The 25,207-nt window shown below is 52.5% G+C and overlaps 1 protein-coding gene across 4 annotated transcripts in view; it reads right to left on the bottom strand.

Moving 5' to 3' along the window:
• LOC115176156 (microtubule-actin cross-linking factor 1) overlaps positions 1-25,207 on the bottom strand; it is a 144,662-nt gene that overhangs the window by 20,548 nt on the left and 98,907 nt on the right. For all 4 annotated transcript variants that reach the window (XM_029735983.1, XM_029735984.1, XM_029735985.1 and 1 more), the window contains 9 exons: positions 23,826-24,051; positions 21,307-21,533; positions 3,413-3,535; positions 3,141-3,242; positions 2,817-2,918; positions 2,401-2,574; positions 1,863-2,018; positions 1,337-1,534; positions 260-388 (listed from right to left, as the gene is read on the bottom strand). In XM_029735983.1, coding sequence (XP_029591843.1) covers positions 260-388; positions 1,337-1,534; positions 1,863-2,018; positions 2,401-2,574; positions 2,817-2,918; positions 3,141-3,242; positions 3,413-3,535; positions 21,307-21,533; positions 23,826-24,051 — 1,437 coding nt within the window. The remainder of the gene's footprint in view (positions 1-259; positions 389-1,336; positions 1,535-1,862; positions 2,019-2,400; positions 2,575-2,816; positions 2,919-3,140; positions 3,243-3,412; positions 3,536-21,306; positions 21,534-23,825; positions 24,052-25,207) is intronic.

The raw sequence follows: 25,207 nt of genomic DNA, 5'->3' as shown, positions 1-25,207 counted from the left end.
ACGGTTTGGAATGAGGAATTCGATACCCAATAACAACAGGCGTTTGCTAGTTATGTATTGTGCATGTCTAACACACCCGTTACACATGGGTAAAAATAACATGTATACAGATTAGATAAGTAGAGTGTACAGTGAATCATATCTACTGTAGTGTATGTATGGACAGGGTGCAGCATCATAACATGTATCCCCTTTACCGTGTGTTGTCTTCGTCACCTAATATCTAGTGTATGTGTGGGCAATGTATCCCCAGTATTACCAGGTGCTGCTGCAGCTGCTCCCGGGCCGTCTCAGGCAGGCCACCTGTGGGTTTGGCTGCAGACAGCTGGCTCTCTGTCCTCCTCAGCCACTGCAGGAACTCCTCCAGCTCACCATGGAAACCCTCCGCCTGGGGAACGAGGGAGGAGAAGGAGGGGAAGAGGAGAGGAGAGAGGGAACAAGAGGGGAAGTCATGAGTTGTGCTTTAATGGCAGTGCTACGGCGTCGTTCAATAATTTGCCCCGTGGTTTCAGCTTAGTTAGGATTTAGTACAGTTTTTAAACCTTTACTTAACTGTGAAATAACCTATTTGCTAGTGCAATGTGATAATCTTATCTGTACAAGATGGGAACTCGTAATATAGAAATATAATTACAGGGAGGGAGAAGAAGAAATGGATAGAAATGGTGTCATTCCTTCATTTCGCTAAGCTCAGTTAGACAGAACTCGTAACCAGGGCCTCTTCTCAGCCCACCTCTGGCCTTTGTTAGGGTTTGTTTCTTTTGTATCATCATTGGCTCATTGGTGAAATTAGCATTATGACAATATATTTCATTAAGTCATTCCAAACCCTTTATTAGCACGCTTGTTTCCCAGTAAGTTCTGCATCAAACAAAAGGTCTCAAGTTGTTTTATTAAACCCAAGTCCCGCCTTAGTGATGTCACTGACTACGTCATTACCTTTTTACTCCTGAGACCAAAACCCTGCATCCACAGCTATACAAACATACAGTTTGTGTTTATCTAAAAGCTAGGCAATACATGTCCCCTCCCCAAAGTTGATATATTGTGGAATGTCTGAGTAGTGTCTTATCTCCCACAATCCCCTGCAGAGTTCTGTCTCAGTCACACATTATAAGAGAGAGAGAAATAGCACGTGGAACAATTCTAATACTATATAATGAATATATATATTGTTAATCTGTAGTCTAGGACCCTATAAATGTAAGGAGGGAGGGGTCTTATATTAATATAAGGGGGTGGGGATATAACATAAGCATAATCAATTATTCTAATACATCGAACATTCGTACAGCCCCAAATCATGAGCCCTAGGTGAATCCTGACACCTTCCTACCTTATGCAGTGCGGCCTCCAGTAGTTTCTGCCGGTCCTGGGTCTTGAGTAGCAGGTTCTCCCAGCCGCGGTTGAGGTGGTCCAGCTGGTCGCGGAGGTGGTTGGCCTCCTCCCCGGGACTGGACTCCAGCAGCTCAGCCCCTGCCGCGTTCACCGTCTCCACCGTGGAGCGATGGGACAGCACGTCGTTCCTCAGCACCTGAGAGAGAGAGAGAGTTGGAGGGAGGGTGTGTTGGTTACACCTCTCCAATGCAATAATTGATGCGAAGCAAGCGTTCTGGCACAAAATGGCTTCCGTGCATAATCTATAAGGGAAAATAAGAGAAGTGAGGGTGATAGGGAGGAGAGATGAGAGGTAGGCTAATAAGACCGATTTCCTGATGGAGAACCTCCACTGAGAGGACTTTTTAGTCCAGGATTGGCTTAATGTTGGCCTGTGAAACTGGCCATCTAGAAATGAAGGCGTGAAGAAGAAATGGAGGATAAGTAAGAGGGTGGGAGGCATAGATGTAGAGAGGTAGACGTACGTGGTGTCTGGCCAGTTCTATCTCGATGGCCTTGGGGTCAGAGTTGATGGGTCTCTGTGTGTCCAGGGTGGCGTGGGTGTGACTCAGCCAGGACTGCAGCTCAGACAAGGCATGCTGGAACTGACCTAGAGCCAGGAGAGCACCCTCCAACTTATGCTGTAGGAAACAGAACGGGGGAAACAGTTGTTTGGATTGTATTGCATTGCAAGGTGTACTATAATGTACATATCTGAGGTATCAATTCATTTGAATATCATTACAACAACTTGTAATGCTAGAATCTATTATCCGTGTGTAACCATAAAAAATATAGTCCATATTTCTATGTGTTTAACTGACAAACTTGATTTGGCAAATATTGGGTTCACTACAACAGCATAGCACTTCTAGCCAACAGTGAGTCTGAGTTCCAGAGGACCGGAGTTCTGATGATATTCCTTAAGACAGGGGGGCTGGAGAGCTACTGTAGCTACTTGCCCCTACTGTAAAATAGTTAGGGAGTCACTGGGTAAAAGAGGCCAATGCATAGTTTTTGTACCTGTCTGTGAATGATCTTGTCCCCCAGGTTGTCCCAGAGATGTCGGAGCTCTGTGAGGGGCTCCTGGATCATGTCTCTGTCTGTCTGGTCCGAGACTTTCTTGAGCAGCAGCTCCCCCTGGTGGCATAGCTTCTCCATGTCTATCTGCTGCTGGTACACCTCCACCTTGTACTGCTGCTCATAAGAGAGGAGAGGAGTCAGGCCTGCACTAACAGTTCGCTTATCATTAAAGTGATAGTTCACTTTTATGACCAAGAGAGTATTTTTGACTTACCGAGGATTTTGTCTTTTCATCAAAATCGTTTTTTTAAGTACAATAATTACTATAAATATTTGGATGCTAAAAACATATTGGAATATATTAAGTATACTATTTATATCGAAGCTACGTGACAAAAGTCAATTATGATTCAAACCTTGAGCTCTTCAATCTGCTGTTTGACAGTTCCCAGATCAGTGCCCACAGTGGACATGTCACAGAGCTTGATCACTGTGTTGTCCAGGTAGTCAAACATGCCCTGCAACACACACCAGAGACAAATGAGTCAATCTAACTTCTGAAAACTATAATGCCGATCTATGTCTTGATACTTATAAATACCCCTACTTCACGACGTCAAACATTTCTAAGCATCTACTTTCCGAAATAACCAGTGCAATAAATACCAAATGATTTAATTCAAATGATTTAATTCTCATACACACTGAGCTAAAAGAGTGATGCATTCTGGGACACTGACCTGCAACGCATCCTGGTACTGCACAGAAGCAGTCATGGCCTCCTCCAACCTCTCCATCCTCTCTCTCCACGTCCGGTTCAGGCCTTCCCAGGCGGAATTCATCTGAGAAACGGATACAGAGAAGAGAGGAAAGATAAAACATATATCGCAATACAAATACATAAAACAGAGAACATAGACACAAGAAAGACAATGAGTCCATTAATGATTATGTTCTTGATTGGGTTGATCCTGTCTTAAGACTTGAAGTTTTCATCCTGTACTCCTCTCACCTCGTCAATGGTCTTCTTGACCTCAGGCTTCTCTGTTTCTCCGCAGGCAAAGATGAGTTCAGCCCCAAGGGTGCGTACAAACTCCAGCTCCTCCCTCAGCCCATCTGTCTCGGCCTTGATGGCCTTATTAAAAAAATATATATATTAAAAAAGAAAGGAGAGAGACATCATATTTGGACAGATCAGACAACCCAACAGTAGTTACAATCATCAGTAACTACCTCTGCATATTCTCTCCCCTTCCTACCGCTGAGCTAACTACAGTACAAATAAATACATTGCAAGCTATACAGGCCGTTTCATACAGTTGAAGTCGTTTTCCACCACTCCACAGATTTCTTGTTAACAAACTATAGTTTTTGCAAGTCGGTTAGGACATCTACTTTGTGCATGACACAAGTCATTTTTCCAACAATTGTTTACAGACAGATTATTTCACTTATAATTCACTGTTTCACATTTCCAGTGGGTCAGAAGTTTACATACACTAAGTTGACTGTGCCTTTAAACAGCTTGGAAAATTCCAGAAAATGATGTCATGGCTTTAGAAGCTTCTGATAGGGTGGATGTATTTCAAGGCCTACCTTCAAACTCAGTACTTCTTTGCTTGACATCATGGGAAAATCAAAAGAAATCAGCCAAGACCTCAGAAAAAAAATTGTAGACCTCCGAAAGTCTGGTTCATCCTTGGGAGCAATTTCCAAACGCCTGAAGGTACCACGTTCATCTCTACAAACAATAGTATGCAAGTATAAACACCAAGGGACCACGCAGCCATCTTACCGCTCAGGAAGGAGACGTGTTCTGTCTCCTAAAAACGAACGTACTTTGGCATGAAAAGTGCAAATCAATCCCAGAACAACAGCAAAGGACCTTGTGAAGATGCTGGAGGAAACAGGTAAAAAAGTATCTATATCCACAGTAAAACAAGTCCTATATCGACATAACCTGAAAGGCCGCTCAGCAAGGAAGAAGCCACTGCTCCGAAACCGCCATAAAAAAAGCCAAACTACGGTTTGCAACTGCACATCGGGACAAAGATCGTACTTTTTGGAGAAGTGTCCTCTGGTCTGATGAAACAAAAATGGAACTGTTTTGCCATAATGATCATCGTTATGTTTGGAGGAAAAAGGGGGAGGCCTGTAAGCCGAAGAACACCATCCCAACCGTGAAGCACGGGGGTGGCAGCATCATGTTGTGGGGTGCTTTGCTGCAGGAGAGACTGGTGCACTTCACAAAATAGATGGCATCATGAGGTAGGAAAAAAATGTGGATATATTGAAGCAACATCTCAAGACATCAGTCAGGAATTTAAAGCTTGGTCGCAAATGGGTCTTCCAAATGGACAATGACCCCAAGCATACTTCCAAAGATGTGGCAAAAAGGCTTAAGGACAACAAAGTCAAGGCCAAAATTCACCCAACTTATTGTGGGAAGCTTGTGGAAGGCTACCCGAAACGTTTGACCCAAGTTCAACAATTTAAAGGCAATGCTACCAAATACTAATTGAGTGTATGAAAACTTCTGACCCACTGGGAATGTGATGAAAGAAATAAATTCTGAAATAAATCCTTCTCTCTACTATTATTCGGACATTTCAAATTCTTAAAATAAAGTGGTGATCCTACCTGACCTAAGACAGGGAATTTCACTAGGATTAAATGTCAGGAATTGTGAAAAACTGAGTTTAAATGTATTTGGCTAAGGTGTATGTAAACTTCCGACTTCAACTGTAGCTACTAACATGCTGGCACCATCCCTTCACATGTCTCCGCTTTATCTTCACAACTAATTCATATCTTCTCTTTTTCTTACCTCACCTCTCTTAGTGTGTTGTTTGGTCCCATATTCATACCACAGAAGACTATTGCTCCACATTTTAGCGTTTGAATATCTTGCTATGCTTTCCTTGTATTTTCAATAGTGTTGCGACAAACATGCGCAATGCATCCATATCTTTTTCTCCACCTTTTCCCTCTCTTTCAATAACCATTATCCCCTTCTGCTCTCCTCCCTCTCAGTAACCCTCCATCCCCCTCTCCACACGTACCTCTGCTCTCCTCCCTCTCAGTAACCCTCCATCCCCCTCTCCACACGTACCTCTGCTCTCCTCTCTCTCAGTAACCCTCCATCCCCCTCTCCACACGTACCTCTGCTCTCCTCTCTCTCAGTAACCCTCCATCCCCCTCTCCACACGTACCTCTGCTCTCCTCTCTCTCAGTAACCCTCCATCCCCCTCTCCACACGTACCTCTCCTCTCTCTCAGTAACCCTCCATCCACCTCTCCACACGTACCTCTGCTCTCCTCTCTCTCAGTAACCCTCCATCCCCCTCTCCACACGTACCTCTGCTCTCCTCTCTCTCAGTAACCCTCCATCCACCTCTCCACACGTACCTCTCCTCTCTCTCAGTAACCCTCCATCCCCCTCTCCACACGTACCTCTGCTCTCTCTCAGTAACCCTCCATCCCCCTCTCCACACGTACCTCTGCCCTCCTCCCTCTCAGTAACCCTCCATCCCCCTCTCCACACGTACCTCTGCTCTCCTCTCTCTCAGTAACCCTCCATCCACCTCTCCACACATACCTCTCCTCTCTCTCAGTAACCCTCCATCCACCTCTCCACACGTACCTCTGCCCTCCTCCCTCTCAGTAACCCTCCATCCACCTCTCCACACGTACCTCTGCTCTCCTCTCTCTCAGTAACCCTCCATCCCCCTCTCCACACGTACCTCTGCTCTCCTCTCTCTCAGTAACCCTCCATCCACCTCTCCACACGTACCTCTGCCCTCCTCTCTCTCAGTAACCCTCCACCTCTCCACACGTACCTCTGCTCTCCTCTCTCTCAGTAACCCTCCATCCCCCTCTCCACACGTACCTCTGCTCTCCTCTCTCTCTCAGTAACCCTCCATCCACCTCTCCACACGTACCTCTGCTCTCCTCTCTCTCAGTAACCCTCCATCCCCCTCTCCACACGTACCTCTGCTCTCCTCTCTCTCAGTAACCCTCCATCCCCCTCTCCACACGTACCTCTGCTCTCCTCTCTCTCAGTAACCCTCCATCCACCTCTCCACACGTACCTCTGCCCTCCTCTCTCTCAGTAACCCTCCATCCCCCTCTCCACACGTACCTCTGCTCTCCTCTCTCTCAGTAACCCTCCATCCCCCTCTCCACACGTACCTCTGCTCTCCTCTCTCTCAGTAACCCTCCATCCACCTCTCTCTCAGTAACCCTCCACCTCTCCACACGTACCTCTGCTCTCCTCTCTCTCAGTAACCCTCCATCCCCCTCTCCACACGTACCTCTGCTCTCCTCTCTCTCTCAGTAACCCTCCATCCACCTCTCCACACGTACCTCTGCTCTCCTCTCTCTCAGTAACCCTCCATCCCCCTCTCCACACGTACCTCTGCTCTCCTCTCTCTCAGTAACCCTCCATCCCCCTCTCCACACGTACCTCTGCTCTCCTCTCTCTCAGTAACCCTCCATCCACCTCTCCACACGTACCTCTGCCCTCCTCTCTCTCAGTAACCCTCCATCCCCCTCTCCACACGTACCTCTGCTCTCCTCTCTCTCAGTAACCCTCCATCCCCCTCTCCACACGTACCTCTGCTCTCCTCTCTCTCAGTAACCCTCCATCCACCTCTCCACACGTACCTCTCCTCTCTCTCAGTAACCCTCCATCCCCCTCTCCACACGTACCTCTGCTCTCCTCTCTCTCTCAGTAACCCTCCATCCCCCTCTCCACACGTACCTCTGCCCTCCTCCCTCTCAGTAACCCTCCATCCCCCTCTCCACACGTACCTCTGCTCTCCTCTCTCTCAGTAACCCTCCATCCCCCTCTCCACACGTACCTCTGCTCTCCTCTCTCTCAGTAACCCTCCATCCCCCTCTCCACACGTACCTCTCCTCTCTCTCAGTAACCCTCCATCCCCCTCTCCACACGTACCTCTGCTCTCTCTCAGTAACCCTCCATCCACCTCTCCACACGTACCTCTGCTCTCCTCTCTCTCAGTAACCCTCCATCCCCCTCTCCACACGTACCTCTGCCCTCCTCTCTCTCAGTAACCCTCCATCCCCCTCTCCACACGTACCTCTGCTCTCCTCTCTCTCAGTAACCCTCCATCCCCCTCTCCACACGTACCTCTGCTCTCCTCTCTCTCAGTAACCCTCCATCCCCCTCTCCACACGTACCTCTCCTCTCTCTCAGTAACCCTCCATCCCCCTCTCCACACGTACCTCTCCTCTCTCTCAGTAACCCTCCATCCACCTCTCCACACGTACCTCTCCTCTCTCTCAGTAACCCTCCATCCCCCTCTCCACACGTACCTCTGCTCTCCTCTCTCTCAGTAACCCTCCATCCACCTCTCCACACGTACCTCTGCTCTCCTCTCTCTCAGTAACCCTCCATCCACCTCTCCACACGTACCTCTGCTCTCCTCTCTCTCAGTAACCCTCCATCCCCCTCTCCACACGTACCTCTGCTCTCCTCTCTCTCAGTAACCCTCCATCCCCCTCTCCACACGTACCTCTGCTCTCCTCTCTCTCAGTAACCCTCCATCCCCCTCTCCACACATACCTCTGCTCTCCTCTCTCTCAGTAACCCTCCATCCACCTCTCCACACGTACCTCTGCCCTCCTCTCTCTCAGTAACCCTCCATCCACCTCTCCACACGTACCTCTGCTCTCCTCTCTCTCAGTAACCCTCCATCCACCTCTCCACACGTACCTCTGCTCTCCTCTCTCTCAGTAACCCTCCATCCCCCTCTCCACACGTACCTCTGCCCTCCTCTCTCTCAGTAACCCTCCATCCACCTCTCCACACGTACCTCTGCTCTCCTCTCTCTCAGTAACCCTCCATCCACCTCTCCACACATACCTCTGCTCTCCTCTCTCTCAGTAACCCTCCATCCCCCTCTCCACACGTACCTCTCCTCTCTCTCAGTAACCCTCCATCCACCTCTCCACACGTACCTCTGCTCTCCTCTCTCTCAGTAACCCTCCATCCCCCTCTCCACACGTACCTCTGCTCTCCTCTCTCTCAGTAACCCTCCATCCACCTCTCCACACGTACCTCTGCTCTCCTCTCTCTCAGTAACCCTCCATCCCCCTCTCCACACGTACCTCTGCCCTCCTCTCTCTCAGTAACCCTCCATCCCCCTCTCCACACGTACCTCTCCTCTCTCTCAGTAACCCTCCATCCACCTCTCCACACGTACCTCTGCTCTCCTCTCTCTCAGTAACCCTCCATCCCCCTCTCCACACGTACCTCTGCTCTCCTCTCTCTCTCAGTAACCCTCCATCCACCTCTCCACACGTACCTCTGCTCTCCTCTCTCTCAGTAACCCTCCATCCACCTCTCCACACGTACCTCTGCTCTCCTCTCTCTCAGTAACCCTCCATCCACCTCTCCACACGTACCTCTGCTCTCCTCTCTCTCAGTAACCCTCCATCCCCCTCTCCACACGTACCTCTCCTCTCTCTCAGTAACCCTCCATCCCCCTCTCCACACGTACCTCTGCCCTCCTCTCTCTCAGTAACCCTCCATCCCCCTCTCCACACGTACCTCTGCTCTCTCTCAGTAACCCTCCATCCCCTTCTCCACACGTACCTCTGCCCTCCTCCCTCTCAGTAACCCTCCATCCCCCTCTCCACACGTACCTCTCCTCTCTCTCAGTAACCCTCCATCCACCTCTCCACACGTACCTCTGCTCTCCTCTCTCTCAGTAACCCTCCATCCCCCCTCTCCACACGTACCTCTCCTCTCTCTCAGTAACCCTCCATCCCCCTCTCCACACGTACCTCTGCTCTCCTCTCTCTCAGTAACCCTCCATCCCCCTCTCCACACGTACCTCTGCTCTCCTCTCTCTCAGTAACCCTCCATCCACCTCTCCACACGTACCTCTCCTCTCTCTCAGTAACCCTCCATCCCCCTCTCCACACGTACCTCTCCTCTCTCTCAGTAACCCTCCATCCCCCTCTCCACACGTACCTCTCCTCTCTCTCAGTAACCCTCCATCCCCCTCTCCACACGTACCTCTGCTCTCCTCTCTCTCAGTAACCCTCCATCCCCCTCTCCACACGTACCTCTGCTCTCCTCTCTCTCAGTAACCCTCCATCCCCCTCTCCACACGTACCTCTCCTCTCTCTCAGTAACCCTCCATCCACCTCTCCACACGTACCTCTGCTCTCCTCTCTCTCAGTAACCCTCCATCCCCCTCTCCACACGTACCTCTGCTCTCCTCTCTCTCTCAGTAACCCTCCATCCACCTCTCCACACGTACCTCTGCCCTCCTCTCTCTCAGTAACCCTCCATCCACCTCTCCACACGTACCTCTGCTCTCCTCTCTCTCAGTAACCCTCCATCCCCCTCTCCACACGTACCTCTGCTCTCCTCTCTCTCAGTAACCCTCCATCCCCCTCTCCACACGTACCTCTGCTCTCCTCTCTCTCAGTAACCCTCCATCCCCCTCTCCACACGTACCTCTGCTCTCCTCTCTCTCAGTAACCCTCCATCCACCTCTCCACACGTACCTCTGCTCTCCTCTCTCTCAGTAACCCTCCATCCACCTCTCCACACGTACCTCTCCTCTCTCTCAGTAACCCTCCATCCCCCTCTCCACACGTACCTCTGCCCTCCTCCCTCTCAGTAACCCTCCATCCCCCTCTCCACACGTACCTCTCCTCTCTCTCAGTAACCCTCCATCCCCCTCTCCACACGTACCTCTGCTCTCTCTCAGTAACCCTCCATCCCCCTCTCCACACGTACCTCTCCTCTCTCTCAGTAACCCTCCATCCACCTCTCCACACGTACCTCTGCTCTCCTCCCTCTCAGTAACCCTCCATCCACCTCTCCACACATACCTCTCCTCTCTCTCAGTAACCCTCCATCCCCCTCTCCACACGTACCTCTGCTCTCCTCCCTCTCAGTAACCCTCCATCCCCCTCTCCACACGTACCTCTGCTCTCCTCTCTCTCAGTAACCCTCCATCCACCTCTCCACACGTACCTCTGCTCTCCTCTCTCTCAGTAACCCTCCATCCCCCTCTCCACACGTACCTCTGCTCTCCTCTCTCTCAGTAACCCTCCATCCCCCTCTCCACACGTACCTCTGCTCTCCTCTCTCTCAGTAACCCTCCATCCCCCTCTCCACACGTACCTCTGCTCTCCTCTCTCTCAGTAACCCTCCATCCACCTCTCCACACGTACCTCTGCTCTCCTCTCTCTCAGTAACCCTCCATCCACCTCTCCACACGTACCTCTGCTCTCCTCTCTCTCAGTAACCCTCCATCCCCCTCTCCACACGTACCTCTGCTCTCCTCTCTCTCAGTAACCCTCCATCCCCCTCTCCACACGTACCTCTGCTCTCCTCTCTCTCAGTAACCCTCCATCCCCCTCTCCACACGTACCTCTCCTCTCTCTCAGTAACCCTCCATCCACCTCTCCACACGTACCTCTGCTCTCCTCTCTCTCAGTAACCCTCCATCCCCCTCTCCACACGTACCTCTGCTCTCCTCTCTCTCTCAGTAACCCTCCATCCACCTCTCCACACGTACCTCTGCCCTCCTCTCTCTCAGTAACCCTCCATCCACCTCTCCACACGTACCTCTGCTCTCCTCTCTCTCAGTAACCCTCCATCCACCTCTCCACACGTACCTCTGCTCTCCTCTCTCTCAGTAACCCTCCATCCCCCTCTCCACACGTACCTCTCCTCTCTCTCAGTAACCCTCCATCCCCCTCTCCACACGTACCTCTGCTCTCCTCTCTCTCAGTAACCCTCCATCCACCTCTCCACACGTACCTCTGCCCTCCTCTCTCTCAGTAACCCTCCATCCCCCTCTCCACACATACCTCTGCTCTCCTCCCTCTCAGTAACCCTCCATCCCCCTCTCCACACGTACCTCTGCCCTCCTCTCTCTCAGTAACCCTCCATCCCCCTCTCCACACGTACCTCTCCTCTCTCTCAGTAACCCTCCATCCCCCTCTCCACACGTACCTCTGCTCTCCTCTCTCTCAGTAACCCTCCATCCCCCCTCTCCACACGTACCTCTGCTCTCCTCCCTCTCAGTAACCCTCCATCCCCCTCTCCACACGTACCTCTGCCCTCCTCTCTCTCAGTAACCCTCCATCCCCCTCTCCACACGTACCTCTGCTCTCCTCTCTCTCAGTAACCCTCCATCCACCTCTCCACACATACCTCTGCTCTCCTCCCTCTCAGTAACCCTCCATCCCCCTCTCCACACATACCTCTGCTCTCCTCTCTCTCAGTAACCCTCCATCCCCCTCTCCACACGTACCTCTGCTCTCCTCTCTCTCAGTAACCCTCCATCCCCCTCTCCACACGTACCTCTGCTCTCCTCTCTCTCAGTAACCCTCCATCCACCTCTCCACACATACCTCTCCTCTCTCTCAGTAACCCTCCATCCACCTCTCCACACGTACCTCTGCTCTCCTCTCTCTCAGTAACCCTCCATCCACCTCTCCACACGTACCTCTCCTCTCTCTCAGTAACCCTCCATCCCCCTCTCCACACGTACCTCTGCTCTCCTCTCTCTCAGTAACCCTCCATCCCCCTCTCCACACATACCTCTGCTCTCCTCTCTCTCAGTAACCCTCCATCCCCCTCTCCACACGTACCTCTGCTCTCCTCTCTCTCAGTAACCCTCCATCCCCCTCTCCACACATACCTCTGCCCTCCTCTCTCTCAGTAACCCTCCATCCACCTCTCCACACGTACCTCTGCTCTCCTCTCTCTCAGTAACCCTCCATCCACCTCTCCACACGTACCTCTCCTCTCTCTCAGTAACCCTCCATCCACCTCTCCACACATACCTCTGCTCTCCTCTCTCTCAGTAACCCTCCATCCCCCTCTCCACACATACCTCTGCTCTCCTCCCTCTCAGTAACCCTCCATCCACCTCTCCACACGTACCTCTGCCCTCCTCTCTCTCAGTAACCCTCCATCCACCTCTCCACACGTACCTCTGCTCTCCTCTCTCTCAGTAACCCTCCATCCCCCTCTCCACACGTACCTCTGCTCTCCTCTCTCTCAGTAACCCTCCATCCCCCTCTCCACACGTACCTCTGCTCTCCTCTCTCTCAGTAACCCTCCATCCCCCTCTCCACACATACCTCTCCTCTCTCTCAGTAACCCTCCATCCCCCTCTCCACACGTACCTCTGCTCTCCTCCCTCTCAGTAACCCTCCATCCCCCTCTCCACACGTACCTCTGCTCTCCTCTCTCTCAGTAACCCTCCATCCCCCTCTCCACACATACCTCTCCTCTCTCTCAGTAACCCTCCATCCCCCTCTCCACACGTACCTCTGCTCTCCTCTCTCTCAGTAACCCTCCATCCCCCTCTCCACACGTACCTCTGCTCTCCTCTCTCTCAGTAACCCTCCATCCACCTCTCCACACGTACCTCTGCTCTCCTCTCTCTCAGTAACCCTCCATCCACCTCTCCACACGTACCTCTGCTCTCCTCTCTCTCAGTAACCCTCCATCCACCTCTCCACACGTACCTCTCCTCTCTCTCAGTAACCCTCCATCCCCCCTCTCCACACGTACCTCTGCTCTCTCTCAGTAACCCTCCATCCCCCTCTCCACACGTACCTCTGCTCTCCTCTCTCTCAGTAACCCTCCATCCCCCTCTCCACACGTACCTCTGCTCTCTCTCAGTAACCCTCCATCCCCCTCTCCACACGTACCTCTGCTCTCCTCTCTCTCAGTAACCCTCCATCCCCCTCTCCACACGTACCTCTCCTCTCTCTCAGTAACCCTCCATCCCCCTCTCCACACGTACCTCTGCTCTCCTCTCTCTCAGTAACCCTCCATCCACCTCTCCACACGTACCTCTGCTCTCCTCTCTCTCAGTAACCCTCCATCCCCCTCTCCACACGTACCTCTGCTCTCCTCTCTCTCAGTAACCTCCATCCCCCTCTCCACACGTACCTCTCCTCTCTCTCAGTAACCCTCCATCCCCTCTCCACACGTACCTCTGCTCTCCTCTCTCTCAGTAACCCTCCATCCCCCTCTCCACACGTACCTCTGCTCTCCTCTCTCTCAGTACCCTCCATCCCCCTCTCCACACGTACCTCTGCTCTCCTCTCTCTCAGTAACCCTCCATCCACCTCTCCACACGTACCTCTGCTCTCCTCTCTCTCAGTAACCCTCCATCCCCCTCTCCACAACGTACCTCTCCTCTCTCTCAGTAACCCTCCATCCCCCTCTCCACACGTACCTCTCCTCTCTCTCAGTAACCCTCCATCCCCCTCTCCACACGTACCTCTGCCCTCCTCTCTCTCAGTAACCCTCCATCCACCTCTCCACACGTACCTCTCCTCTCTCTCAGTAACCTCCATCCCCCTCTCCACACGTACCTCTGCTCTCCTCTCTCTCAGTAACCCTCCATCCCCCTCTCCACACGTACCTCTGCTCTCCTCTCTCTCAGTAACCCTCCATCCCCCTCTCCACACATACCTCTGCTCTCCTCTCTCTCAGTAACCCTCCATCCCCCTCTCCACACGTACCTCTGCCTCTCTCTCTCAGTAACCCTCCATCCCCCTCTCCACACGTACCTCTGCTCTCCTCTCTCTCAGTAACCCTCCATCCCCCTCTCCACACGTACCTCTGCTCTCCTCTCTCTCAGTAACCCTCCATCCCCCTCTCCACACGTACCTCTGCTCTCCTCTCTCTCAGTAACCCTCCATCCCCCTCTCCACACGTACCTCTCCTCTCTCTCAGTAACCCTCCATCCCCCTCTCCACGTACCTCTCCTCTCTCTCAGTAACCCTCCATCCACCTCTCCACACGTACCTCTCCTCTCTCTCAGTAACCCTCCATCCCCCTCTCCACACGTACCTCTCCTCTCTCTCAGTAAACCCTCCATCCCCCTCTCCACACGTACCTCTGCTCTCCTCTCTCTCAGTAACCCTCCATCCCCCTCTCCACACGTACCTCTGCTCTCCTCTCTCTCAGTAACCCTCCATCCACCTCTCCACACGTACCTCTCCTCTCCTCTCTCTCAGTAACCCTCCATCCCCCTCTCCACACGTACCTCTGCCCTCCTCTCTCTCAGTAACCCTCCATCCCCCTCTCCACACGTACCTCTCCTCTCTCTCAGTAACCCTCCATCCCCCTCTCCACACGTACCTCTGCTCTCCTCTCTCTCAGTAACCCTCCATCCACCTCTCCACACGTACCTCTGCCCTCCTCCCTCTCAGTAACCCTCCATCCCCCTCTCCACACGTACCTCTGCCCTCCTCTCTCTCAGTAACCCTCCATCCACCTCTCCACACGTACCTCTGCTCTCCTCTCTCTCAGTAACCCTCCATCCCCCTCTCCACACGTACCTCTGCTCTCCTCTCTCTCAGTAACCCTCCATCCACCTCTCCACACGTACCTCTGCCCTCCTCTCTCTCAGTAACCCTCCATCCCCCTCTCCACACATACCTCTGCTCTCCTCCCTCTCAGTAACCCTCCATCCACCTCTCCACACGTACCTCTCCTCTCTCTCAGTAACCCTCCATCCCCCTCTCCACACGTACCTCTGCTCTCCTCTCTCTCAGTAACCCTCCATCCCCCTCTCCACACGTACCTCTGCTCTCCTCTCTCTCAGTAACCCTCCATCCCCCTCTCCACACGTACCTCTGCTCTCCTCTCTCTCAGTAACCCTCCATCCCCCTCTCCACACGTACCTCTGCTCTCCTCTCTCTCAGTAACCCTCCATCCCCCTCTCCACACGTACCTCTGCTCTCCTCTCTCTCAGTAACCCTCCATCCCCCTCTCCACACATACCTCTCCTCTCTCTCAGTAACCCTCCATCCCCCTCTCCACACGTACCTCTGCTCTCCTCCCTCTCAGTAACCCTCCATCCCCCTCTCCACACGTACCCTCTGCTCTCCTCTCTCTCAGTAACCCTCCATCCCCCTCTCCACACATACCTCTCCTCTCTCTCAGTAACCCTCCATCCCCCTCTCCACACGTACCTCTGCTCTCCTCTCTCTCAGTAACCCTCCATCCACCTCTCCACACGTACCTCTGCTCTCCTCTCTCTCAGTAACCCTCCATCCCCCTCTCCACACGTACCTCTGCTCTCCTCTCTCTCAGTAACCCCTCCATCCCCCTCTCCACACGTACCTCTGCTCTCCTCTCTCTCAGTAACCCTCCATCCACCTCTCCACACGTACCTCTCCTCTTCTCTCAGTAACCCTCCATTCCCCCTCTCCACACGTACCTCTCCTCTCTCTCAGTACCCTCCACCCCCCTCTCCACACATACCTCTCCTCTCTCTCAGTAACCCTCCATCCCCCTCTCCACACGTACCTCTCCTCTCTCCTCAGTAACCCTCCATCCCCCTCTCCACACATACCTCTCCTCTCTCTCAGTAACCCTCCATCCCCCTCTCCACACGTACCTCTCCTCTCTCATCAGTAACCCTCCATCCCCCTCTCCACACGTACCTCTCCTCTCTCTCAGTAACCCTCCATCCTCCTCTCACACGTACCTCTCCTCTCTCTCAGTAACCCTCCATCCACCTCTCCACACGTACCTGCTCCTCTCTCTCAGTAACCCTCCATCCACCTCTCCACACGTACCTCTGCTCTCCTCTCTCTCAGTAACCCTCCATCCCCCTCTCCACACGTACCTCTGCTCCTCTCTCTCAGTAACCCTCCATCCACCTCTCCACACGTACCTCTGCTCTCCTCTCTCTCAGTAACCCTCCATCCACCTCTCCCACACGTACCTCTGCTCTCCTCTCTCTCAGTAACCCTCCATCCACCTCTCCACACGTACCTCTGCTCTCCTCTCTCTCAGTACCCTCCATCCCCTCTCCACACAGTACCTCTGCTCTCCTCTCTCTCAGTAACCCTCCATCCCCCTCTCCACACGTACCTCTGCTCTCCTCTCTCTCAGTAACCCTCCATCCCCCTCTCCACACGTACCTCTGCTCTCCTCTCTCTCAGTAACCTCCATCCCCCTCTCCACACGTACCTCTGCTCTCCTCTCTCTCAGTAAACCCTCCATCCCCCTCTCCACACGTACCTCTGCCTCTCTCTCTCCGTAAACCTCATCCCCCCTCTCCCCACGTACCTCTGCTCTCCTCTCTCTCAGTAACCCTCCATCCCCCTCTCCACACGTACCTCTGCCCTCCTCTCTCTCAGTAACCCTCCATCCCCCTCCCCACCACGCTACCTCTGCTCTCCTCTCTCTCAGTAACCCTCCATCCACCTCTCCACACGTACCTTCCTCTCTCTTCAGTAAACCCTCACATCCCCCTCTCCACACGTACCTCTGCCCTCCTCTCTCTCAGTAACCCTCCATCCCCCTCTCCACACGTACCTCTGCTCTCTCTATCTCAGTAACCCTCCATCCCACTCTCCACAAGTTACCTCTCCCTCTCTCTCAGTAACCCTCATCCCCCTCTCACACGTACCTCGGCTCTCCTCTCTTCAGTAAACCTCATCCCCCCTCTCCACACGTACCTCTGCTCTCTCTCAGTAACCCTCCATCCCCCTCTCCAACGTACCTCTCACTCTCTCTCAGTAACCCTCTCAGTAACCCATCCATCCCCTCTCCACACGTACCTCTGCTCTCTCTCAGTAACCCTCCATCCCCCTCTCCACACGTACCTCTCCTCTCTCTCAGTAACCCTCCATCCCCCTCTCCACACGTACCTCTGCTCTCCTCTCTCTCAGTAACCCTCCATCCCCCTCTCCACACGTACCTCTGCTCTCCTCTCTCTCAGTAACCCTCCATCCACCTCTCCACAACGTACCTCTCCTCTCTCTCAGTAACCCTCCATCCCCCTCTCCACACGTACCTTGCTCTTCCGATCTCTCAGTAACCCTCCATCCCCCTCTCCACACGTACCTCTGCTCTCCTCTCTCTCAGTAACCCTCCATCCCCCTCTCCACACGTACCTCTGCTCGCCTCTCTCTCAGTAACCCTCATCCCCCTCTCCACACGTACCTCTGCTCTCCTCTCTCTCAGTAACCCTCCATCCCCTCTCCACACATACCTCTCCTCTCTCTCAGTAACCCTCCATCCCCCTCTCCACACGTACCTCTGCTCTCCTCCCTCTCAGTAACCCTCCATCCCCCTCTCCACACGTACCTCTGCTCTCCTCTCTCTCAGTAACCCTCCATCCCCCTCTCCACAACGTACCTCTCCTCTCTCTCAGTAACCCTCCATCCACCTCTCCACACGTACCTCTGCTCTCCTCTCTCTCAGTAACCCTCCATCCCCCTCTCCACACGTACCTCTGCTCTCCTCTCTCTCAGTAACCCCTCCATCCCCCTCTCCACACGTACCTCTCCTCTCTCTCAGTAACCCTCCATCCCCCTCTCCACACGTACCTCTGCTCTCCTCTCTCTCAGTAACCCTCCATCCACCTCTCCACACGTACCTCTGCTCTCCTCTCTCTCAGTAACCCTCCATCCCCCTCTCCACACGTACCTCTGCTCTCCTCTCTCTCAGTAACCCTCCATCCACCTCTCCACACGTACCTCTGCTCTCCTCTCTCTCAGTAACCCTCCATCCCCCTCTCCACACGTACCTCTGCTCTCCTCTCTCTCAGTAACCCTCCATCCCCCTCTCCACACATACCTCTGCCCCTCCTCTCTCTCAGTAACCCTCCATCCCCCTCTCCACACGTACCTCTGCTCTCCTCTCTCTCAGTAACCCTCCATCCACCTCTCCACACGTACCTCTGCTCTCCTCTCTCTCAGTAACCCTCCATCCCCCTCTCCACACGTACCTCTGCTCTCTCTCAGTAACCCTCCATCCCCCTCTCCACACATACCTCTCCTCTCTCTCAGTAACCCTCCATCCCCCTCTCCACACGTACCTCTGCTCTCCTCTCTCTCAGTAACCCTCCATCCACCTCTCCACACGTACCTCTGCTCTCCTCTCTCTCAGTAACCCTCCATCCCCCTCTCCACACGTACCTCTGCTCTCCTCTCTCTCAGTAACCCTCCATCCCCCTCTCCACACGTACCTCTCCTCTCTCTCAGTAACCCTCCATCCCCCTCTCCACACGTACCTCTGCTCTCCTCTCTCTCAGTAACCCTCCATCCACCTCTCCACACGTACCTCTGCTCTCCTCTCTCTCAGTAACCCTCCATCCACCTCTCCACACGTACCTCTGCTCTCCTCTCTCTCAGTAACCCTCCATCCCCCTCTCCACACGTACCTCTGCTCTCCTCTCTCTCAGTAACCCTCCATCCACCTCTCCACACGTACCTCTGCTCTCCTCTCTCTCAGTAACCCTCCATCCACCTCTCCACACGTACCTCTGCTCTCCTCTCTCTCAGTAACCCTCCATCCACCTCTCCACACGTACCTCTGCTCTCCTCTCTCTCAGTAACCCTCCATCCACCTCTCCACACGTACCTCTGCTCTCCTCTCTCTCAGTAACCCTCCATCCCCCTCTCCACACGTACCTCTGCTCTCCTCTCTCTCAGTAACCCTCCATCCCCCTCTCCACACATACCTCTGCCCTCCTCTCTCTCAGTAACCCTCCATCCCCCTCTCCACACGTACCTCTGCTCTCCTCTCTCTCAGTAACCCTCCATCCCCCTCTCCACACGTACCTCTCCTCTCTCTCAGTAACCCTCCATCCACCTCTCCACACGTACCTCTGCTCTCCTCTCTCTCAGTAACCCTCCATCCCCCTCTCCACACGTACCTCTGCTCTCCTCTCTCTCAGTAACCCTCCATCCCCCTCTCCACACGTACCTCTGCTCTCCTCTCTCTCAGTAACCCTCCATCCCCCTCTCCACACGTACCTCTCCTCTCTCTCAGTAACCCTCCATCCCCCTCTCCACACGTACCTCTCCTCTCTCTCAGTAACCCTCCATCCCCCTCTCCACACGTACCTCTGCTCTCCTCCCTCTCAGTAACCCTCCATCCCCCTCTCCACACGTACCTCTCCTCTCTCTCAGTAACCCTCCATCCCCCTCTCCACACGTACCTCTGCCCTCCTCCCTCTCAGTAACCCTCCATCCACCTCTCCACACGTACCTCTGCTCTCCTCTCTCTCAGTAACCCTCCATCCCCCTCTCCACACGTACCTCTCCTCTCTCTCAGTAACCCTCCATCCCCCTCTCCACACGTACCTCTGCCCTCCTCCCTCTCAGTAACCCTCCATCCCCCTCTCCACACGTACCTCTCCTCTCTCTCAGTAACCCTCCATCCCCCTCTCCACACGTACCTCTGCTCTCCTCTCTCTCAGTAACCCTCCATCCACCTCTCCACACGTACCTCTCCTCTCTCTCAGTAACCCTCCATCCCCCTCTCCACACATACCTCTCCTCTCTCTCAGTAACCCTCCATCCACCTCTCCACACGTACCTCTCCTCCCTCTCAGTAACCCTCCATCCCCCTCTCCACACATACCTCTCCTCTCTCTCAGTAACCCTCCATCCCCCTCTCCACACGTACCTCTGCTCTCCTCTCTCTCAGTAACCCTCCATCCCCCTCTCCACACGTACCTCTCCTCTCTCTCAGTAACCCTCCATCCCCCCTCTCCACACGTACCTCTCCTCTCTCTCAGTAACCCTCATCCCCCTCTCCACACATACCTCTCCTCTCTCTCAGTAACCCTCCATCCCCCTCTCCACACGTACCTCTGCTCTCCTCTCTCTCAGTAACCCTCCATCCACCTCTCCACACGTACCTCTGCTCTCCTCTCTCTCAGTAACCCTCCATCCCCCTCTCCACACGTACCTCTGCTCTCCTCTCTCTCAGTAACCCTCCATCCACCTCTCCACACGTACCTCTGCTCTCCTCTCTCTCAGTAACCCTCCATCCACCTCTCCACACGTACCTCTGCTCTCCTCTCTCTCAGTAACCCTCCATCCCCCTCTCCACACGTACCTCTCCTCTCTCTCAGTAACCCTCCATCCCCCTCTCCACACGTACCTCTGCTCTCCTCTCTCTCAGTAACCCTCCATCCCCCTCTCCACACGTACCTCTGCTCTCTCTCAGTAACCCTCCATCCCCCTCTCCACACGTACCTCTCCTCTCTCTCAGTAACCCTCCATCCACCTCTCCACACGTACCTCTCCTCTCTCTCAGTAACCCTCCATCCCCCTCTCCACACGTACCTCTGCTCTCCTCTCTCTCAGTAACCCTCCATCCCCCTCTCCACACGTACCTCTGCTCTCCTCTCTCTCAGTAACCCTCCATCCCCCTCTCCACACGTACCTCTGCTCTCCTCTCTCTCAGTAACCCTCCATCCACCTCTCCACACGTACCTCTGCTCTCCTCTCTCTCAGTAACCCTCCATCCCCCTCTCCACACGTACCTCTGCTCTCCTCTCTCTCAGTAACCCTCCATCCCCCTCTCCACACGTACCTCTGCTCTCCTCTCTCTCAGTAACCCTCCATCCACCTCTCCACACGTACCTCTCCTCTCTCTCAGTAACCCTCCATCCCCCTCTCCACACGTACCTCTCCTCTCTCTCAGTAACCCTCCATCCACCTCTCCACACATACCTCTGCTCTCCTCTCTCTCAGTAACCCTCCATCCCCCTCTCCACACATACCTCTGCTCTCCTCTCTCTCAGTAACCCTCCATCCCCCTCTCCACACATACCTCTGCTCTCCTCTCTCTCAGTAACCCTCCATCCCCCTCTCCACACGTACCTCTGCTCTCCTCTCTCTCAGTAACCCTCCATCCACCTCTCCACACGTACCTCTGCTCTCCTCTCTCTCAGTAACCCTCCATCCCCCTCTCCACACGTACCTCTGCTCTCCTCTCTCTCAGTAACCCTCCATCCCCCTCTCCACACGTACCTCTGCTCTCCTCTCTCTCAGTAACCCTCCATCCCCCTCTCCACACGTACCTCTGCCCTCCTCTCTCTCAGTAACCCTCCATCCCCCTCTCCACACGTACCTCTGCCGCCTCTATCTGCTGTTTGATGAGTGAGGGGTCCACCCCGGGGTCCTCCAGCTCCCTGACGATGTCCTGCGAGTCACGGAGCGTGCTCAGTAGCGCCGCCATGTCGGCCCAGAACTTCCCAGCCAGGTCCAAGACGTCCGTCAGCTTCCCCTCCCGCTCCTCAGCCCTCTGCCGGATCTCATCCCACAGGGAGCGCAGGCGCAGGAGACGGGAACGCACGGCTGGGAGGGGGAAAGAGGGGGACGGGAGAGTTAAAAACTAATCTGGAAGTGTGGTGTTATTTGTCCATGCTTGAAAGGACAGAGTTGACACTATTTGCTATTAGCGATGTAAAAATGGATGGAAGAATTTTATGTTATAACAAATTATTATTAATTAGTATTCTTATTAAGCCCTGAACCTAACCATAACAAAAAGCAAATTTACTCGCTTATAATTTCTGATGTTATTGCTGCTTTTGTCCCTTCTAGCATGGCCATCTAGTGACTACATCAACAGTGGAGTCTTATACAGAGCCAGTCAGTATGCTACAGTCCCACTCCCACTGCACAGAGCAGTCATTCATAGTTATAAAGCGAGGTACTGAGATATTTTGGCGGGGGATGGCAGGGTCGCCATGTGCGCGGGGAGTCGTCAAAAGTTCGTAACTGTTTGTGAATCTCCGCCTTTGTGTTTCTGGGTGTCTGTGTTTAAAATACACTTTGTTGAATAAAGAAAATGAGACGGATCAGGGTCGGCAGTGGGATCATTGTAGTACAGTGGGAGTGTGTGCATGTATTGTTTTGGCCCCTCTCCCTATACTGAGGTCCTGTGTATGAGTCATTGTCGCCACCTAGGGGTGGTTATGTGTGTGTGTCCATTTGTGATGTATGTGATGGGTGTATGTCCTTGTGTGACAGTACAATACCGGTCGAAAGTTTTAGAACACCTACTCATTCAAGGGTTTTTCTTTATTTGAACTATTTTCTACATTGTTCAATAATAGTGAAGACATCGAAACTATGAAATAACAATTATGGAATCAGGTAGTAAACAAAAAAAGTGTTAAACAAATCAAAATATATTTTAAGTAGCCACCCTTTGCCTTGACAGCATTGAACACTCTTGGAATTCTCTCAACCAGCTTCATGAGGTAGTCACCTGGAATGCATTTCAATTAACAGGTGTGCCTTGTTAAAAGTTAATTTGTGGAATTTCTTTCCTTCTTGATGCGTTTGAGCCAATCAGTTGTGTTGTGACAAGGTAGGGGTGGTATACAGAAGATAGCCCTATTTGGTAAAAGACCAAGTCCATATTATGGCAAGAACAGCTCAAATAAGCAAAAAGAAATGACAGTCCATCATGTTAAGACATGAAGGTAAGTCAAAACGGAAAATGTCAAGAACTTTTAAAGTTTCTTCAAGTGCAGTCGCAAAAACCATGAAGCGCTATGATGAAACTGGCTATGAGGACCGCCACAGGAAAGGAAGACCCAGAGTTACCTCTGCTGAAGAGGATACGTTCATTAGAGTTACCAGCCTCAGAAATTGCAGCCCAAATAAATGCTACAGTGTTCAAGTAACAGACACATCTCAACAACTGTTGAGAGGAGACTGTGTGAAACAGGCCTTCATTGTTGAATTTCTGCAAAGAAACCACTACTAAAGGTCCCCAATAAGAGACTTGCTTGGGCCAAGAAACACGAGCAATGGACATTAGACCGGTGGAAATATGTCCTTTGGACTGGAGTCCAAATTGGAGATTTTTGGTTCCAACTGCAGTGTCTTTGTGAGACGTGGTGTGGGTGAATGGATGATCTCTGCATGTGTAGTTCCCACCGTAAAGCATGGAGGAGGAGGTGTTATGATGTAGTGGTGCTTGGCTGGTGACACCGTCTATGATTTATTTCGAATTCAAAACACACTTAACCAGCATGGCTACCACAGCATTCTGCAGTGATACGCCATCCCATCTCGTTTGGTCTTAGTGGGACTATCATTTGTTTTTCAACAGGACATTGACCCAACACACCTCCAGGCTGTGTAAGGGCTATTTTACCAAGAAGGAGAGTGATGGAGTGCTGCATCAGATGACCTGGCCTCCACAATCCCCCAACCTCAAACCACTTGAGATGGTTTGGGATGAGTTGGACCGCAGAGTGAAGGAAAAGCAGCCAACATGTGCTCAGCCTATGTGGGAACTCCTTCAAGACTGTTGGAAAAGCATTCCAGGTGAAGCTGGTTGAGAGAATGCCAAGAGTATGCAAAGCTGTAATCAAGGCAAAAGGTGGCTATTTGAAGAATCTCAAATATATTTTGATTTGTTTAACACTTTTTTGGTTACTACATGATTCCATATGTGTTATTTCATAGTTTTGATGTCTTCACTATTATTCAACAATGTAGAAAATAGTAAAAATAAAGAAAAACCCTGCAATGAGTAGGTGTGTCCAAACTTTTGACTGGTAGTGTATGTGTGTGCGTTTATAAGTGTGTATATGTAAGTGTACCTCTGTGTGTGTTTCAGGCCCTTACCTTCAGCGGCAGGATCGTCGTGGGCTGCTCTACTGATGAGCTCCTCGCCGCGGGCACACAGGGCAGAGAAGGAGGGCAGCAGTTTGTCCAGTTCCAGCCCGGTTGCCTTGTGCTCAGCCAGCTGCTCCCGGATCTTATCCGCCTCCGCCGCCACGGGAGAAGGGGAGCGGAGGCGCTGCACAGCCCCTTCCAGGGTCTCCAACAGGGGGTCCATCTTGTCATGGAACTGGGGGAGGGGGTTAAGAAGAGAAGGTGGGTTGTATGACTAATAGCTGCTTTATGCTCGATCCAGATATGCTGTCCAGAGGCTCTGTTTGGAGGGTGTGATGCAAATGCAGAGCCTCCGGAGCGCCATACGATGATGCCGCGCGCCTCCCAATTTCTGTAACAATGCGGAGGGCTCCGTATAGCTCCGCATTGACACGATTGGTCGGTGGGAGGTCCTGTATTAACACAAACTCACTTCCTTGACAACTTCCTTCACAACGGCTCTTCGAAGTGCAATGACGTATGCACAGCCTGTCTTCTACAGAGACCGTATGGCAGTAAATGCTGTACAGCCACTGTAGACGACGGATTGTCCATGCAGAGCCTTTAAGGATTTCATTCCTATTATTATACAGTGAGGGAAAAAAGTATTTGATCCCCTGCTGATTTTGTACGTTTGCCCACTGACAAAGAAATGATAAGTCTATAATTTTAATGGTAGGTTTATTTGAACAGTGAGAGACAGAATAACAACAACAAAATCCAGAAAAACGCATGTCAAAAATGTTATAAAATGATTTGCATTTTAATGAGGGAAATAAGAATTTGACCCCTCTGCAAAACATGACTTAGTACTTGGTGGCAAAACCCTTGTTGGCAATCAGATGTCAGATGTTTCTTGTAGTTGGCCACCAGGTTTGCACACATCTCAGGAGGGATTTTGTCCCACTCCTCTTTGCAGATCTTCTCCAAGTCATTAAGGTTTCGAGGCTGACGTTTGGCAACTCGAACCTTCAGCTCCCTCCACAGATTTTCTATGGGATTAAGGTCTGGAGACTGGCTAGGCCACTCCAGGACCTTAATGTGCTTCCTCTTGAGCCACTCCTTTGTTGCCTTGGCCATGTGTTTTAGGTCATTGTCATGCTGGAATACCCATCCATGACCAATTTTCAATGCCCTGGCTGAGGGAAGGAGGTCCTCACCCAAGATTTGACGGTACATGGCCCCGTCCATCGTCCCTTTGATGCGGTGAAGTTGTCCTGTCCCCTTAGCAGAAAAACACCCCCCCCCTCCATGTTTGACGGTGGGGATGGTGTTCTTGGGTTCATAGGCAGCATTCCTCCTCCTCCAAACACGGCGAGTTGAGTTGATGCCAAAGAGCTCCATTTTGGTCT

Source organism: Salmo trutta, chromosome 36 (genome assembly GCF_901001165.1).
Source record: "Salmo trutta chromosome 36, fSalTru1.1, whole genome shotgun sequence".
Lineage (NCBI taxonomy): Eukaryota > Metazoa > Chordata > Actinopteri > Salmoniformes > Salmonidae > Salmo > Salmo trutta.
The sequence above is the reverse complement of the archived record's forward strand: the minus strand, read 5'-3'. Positions and strand labels throughout refer to the sequence as shown.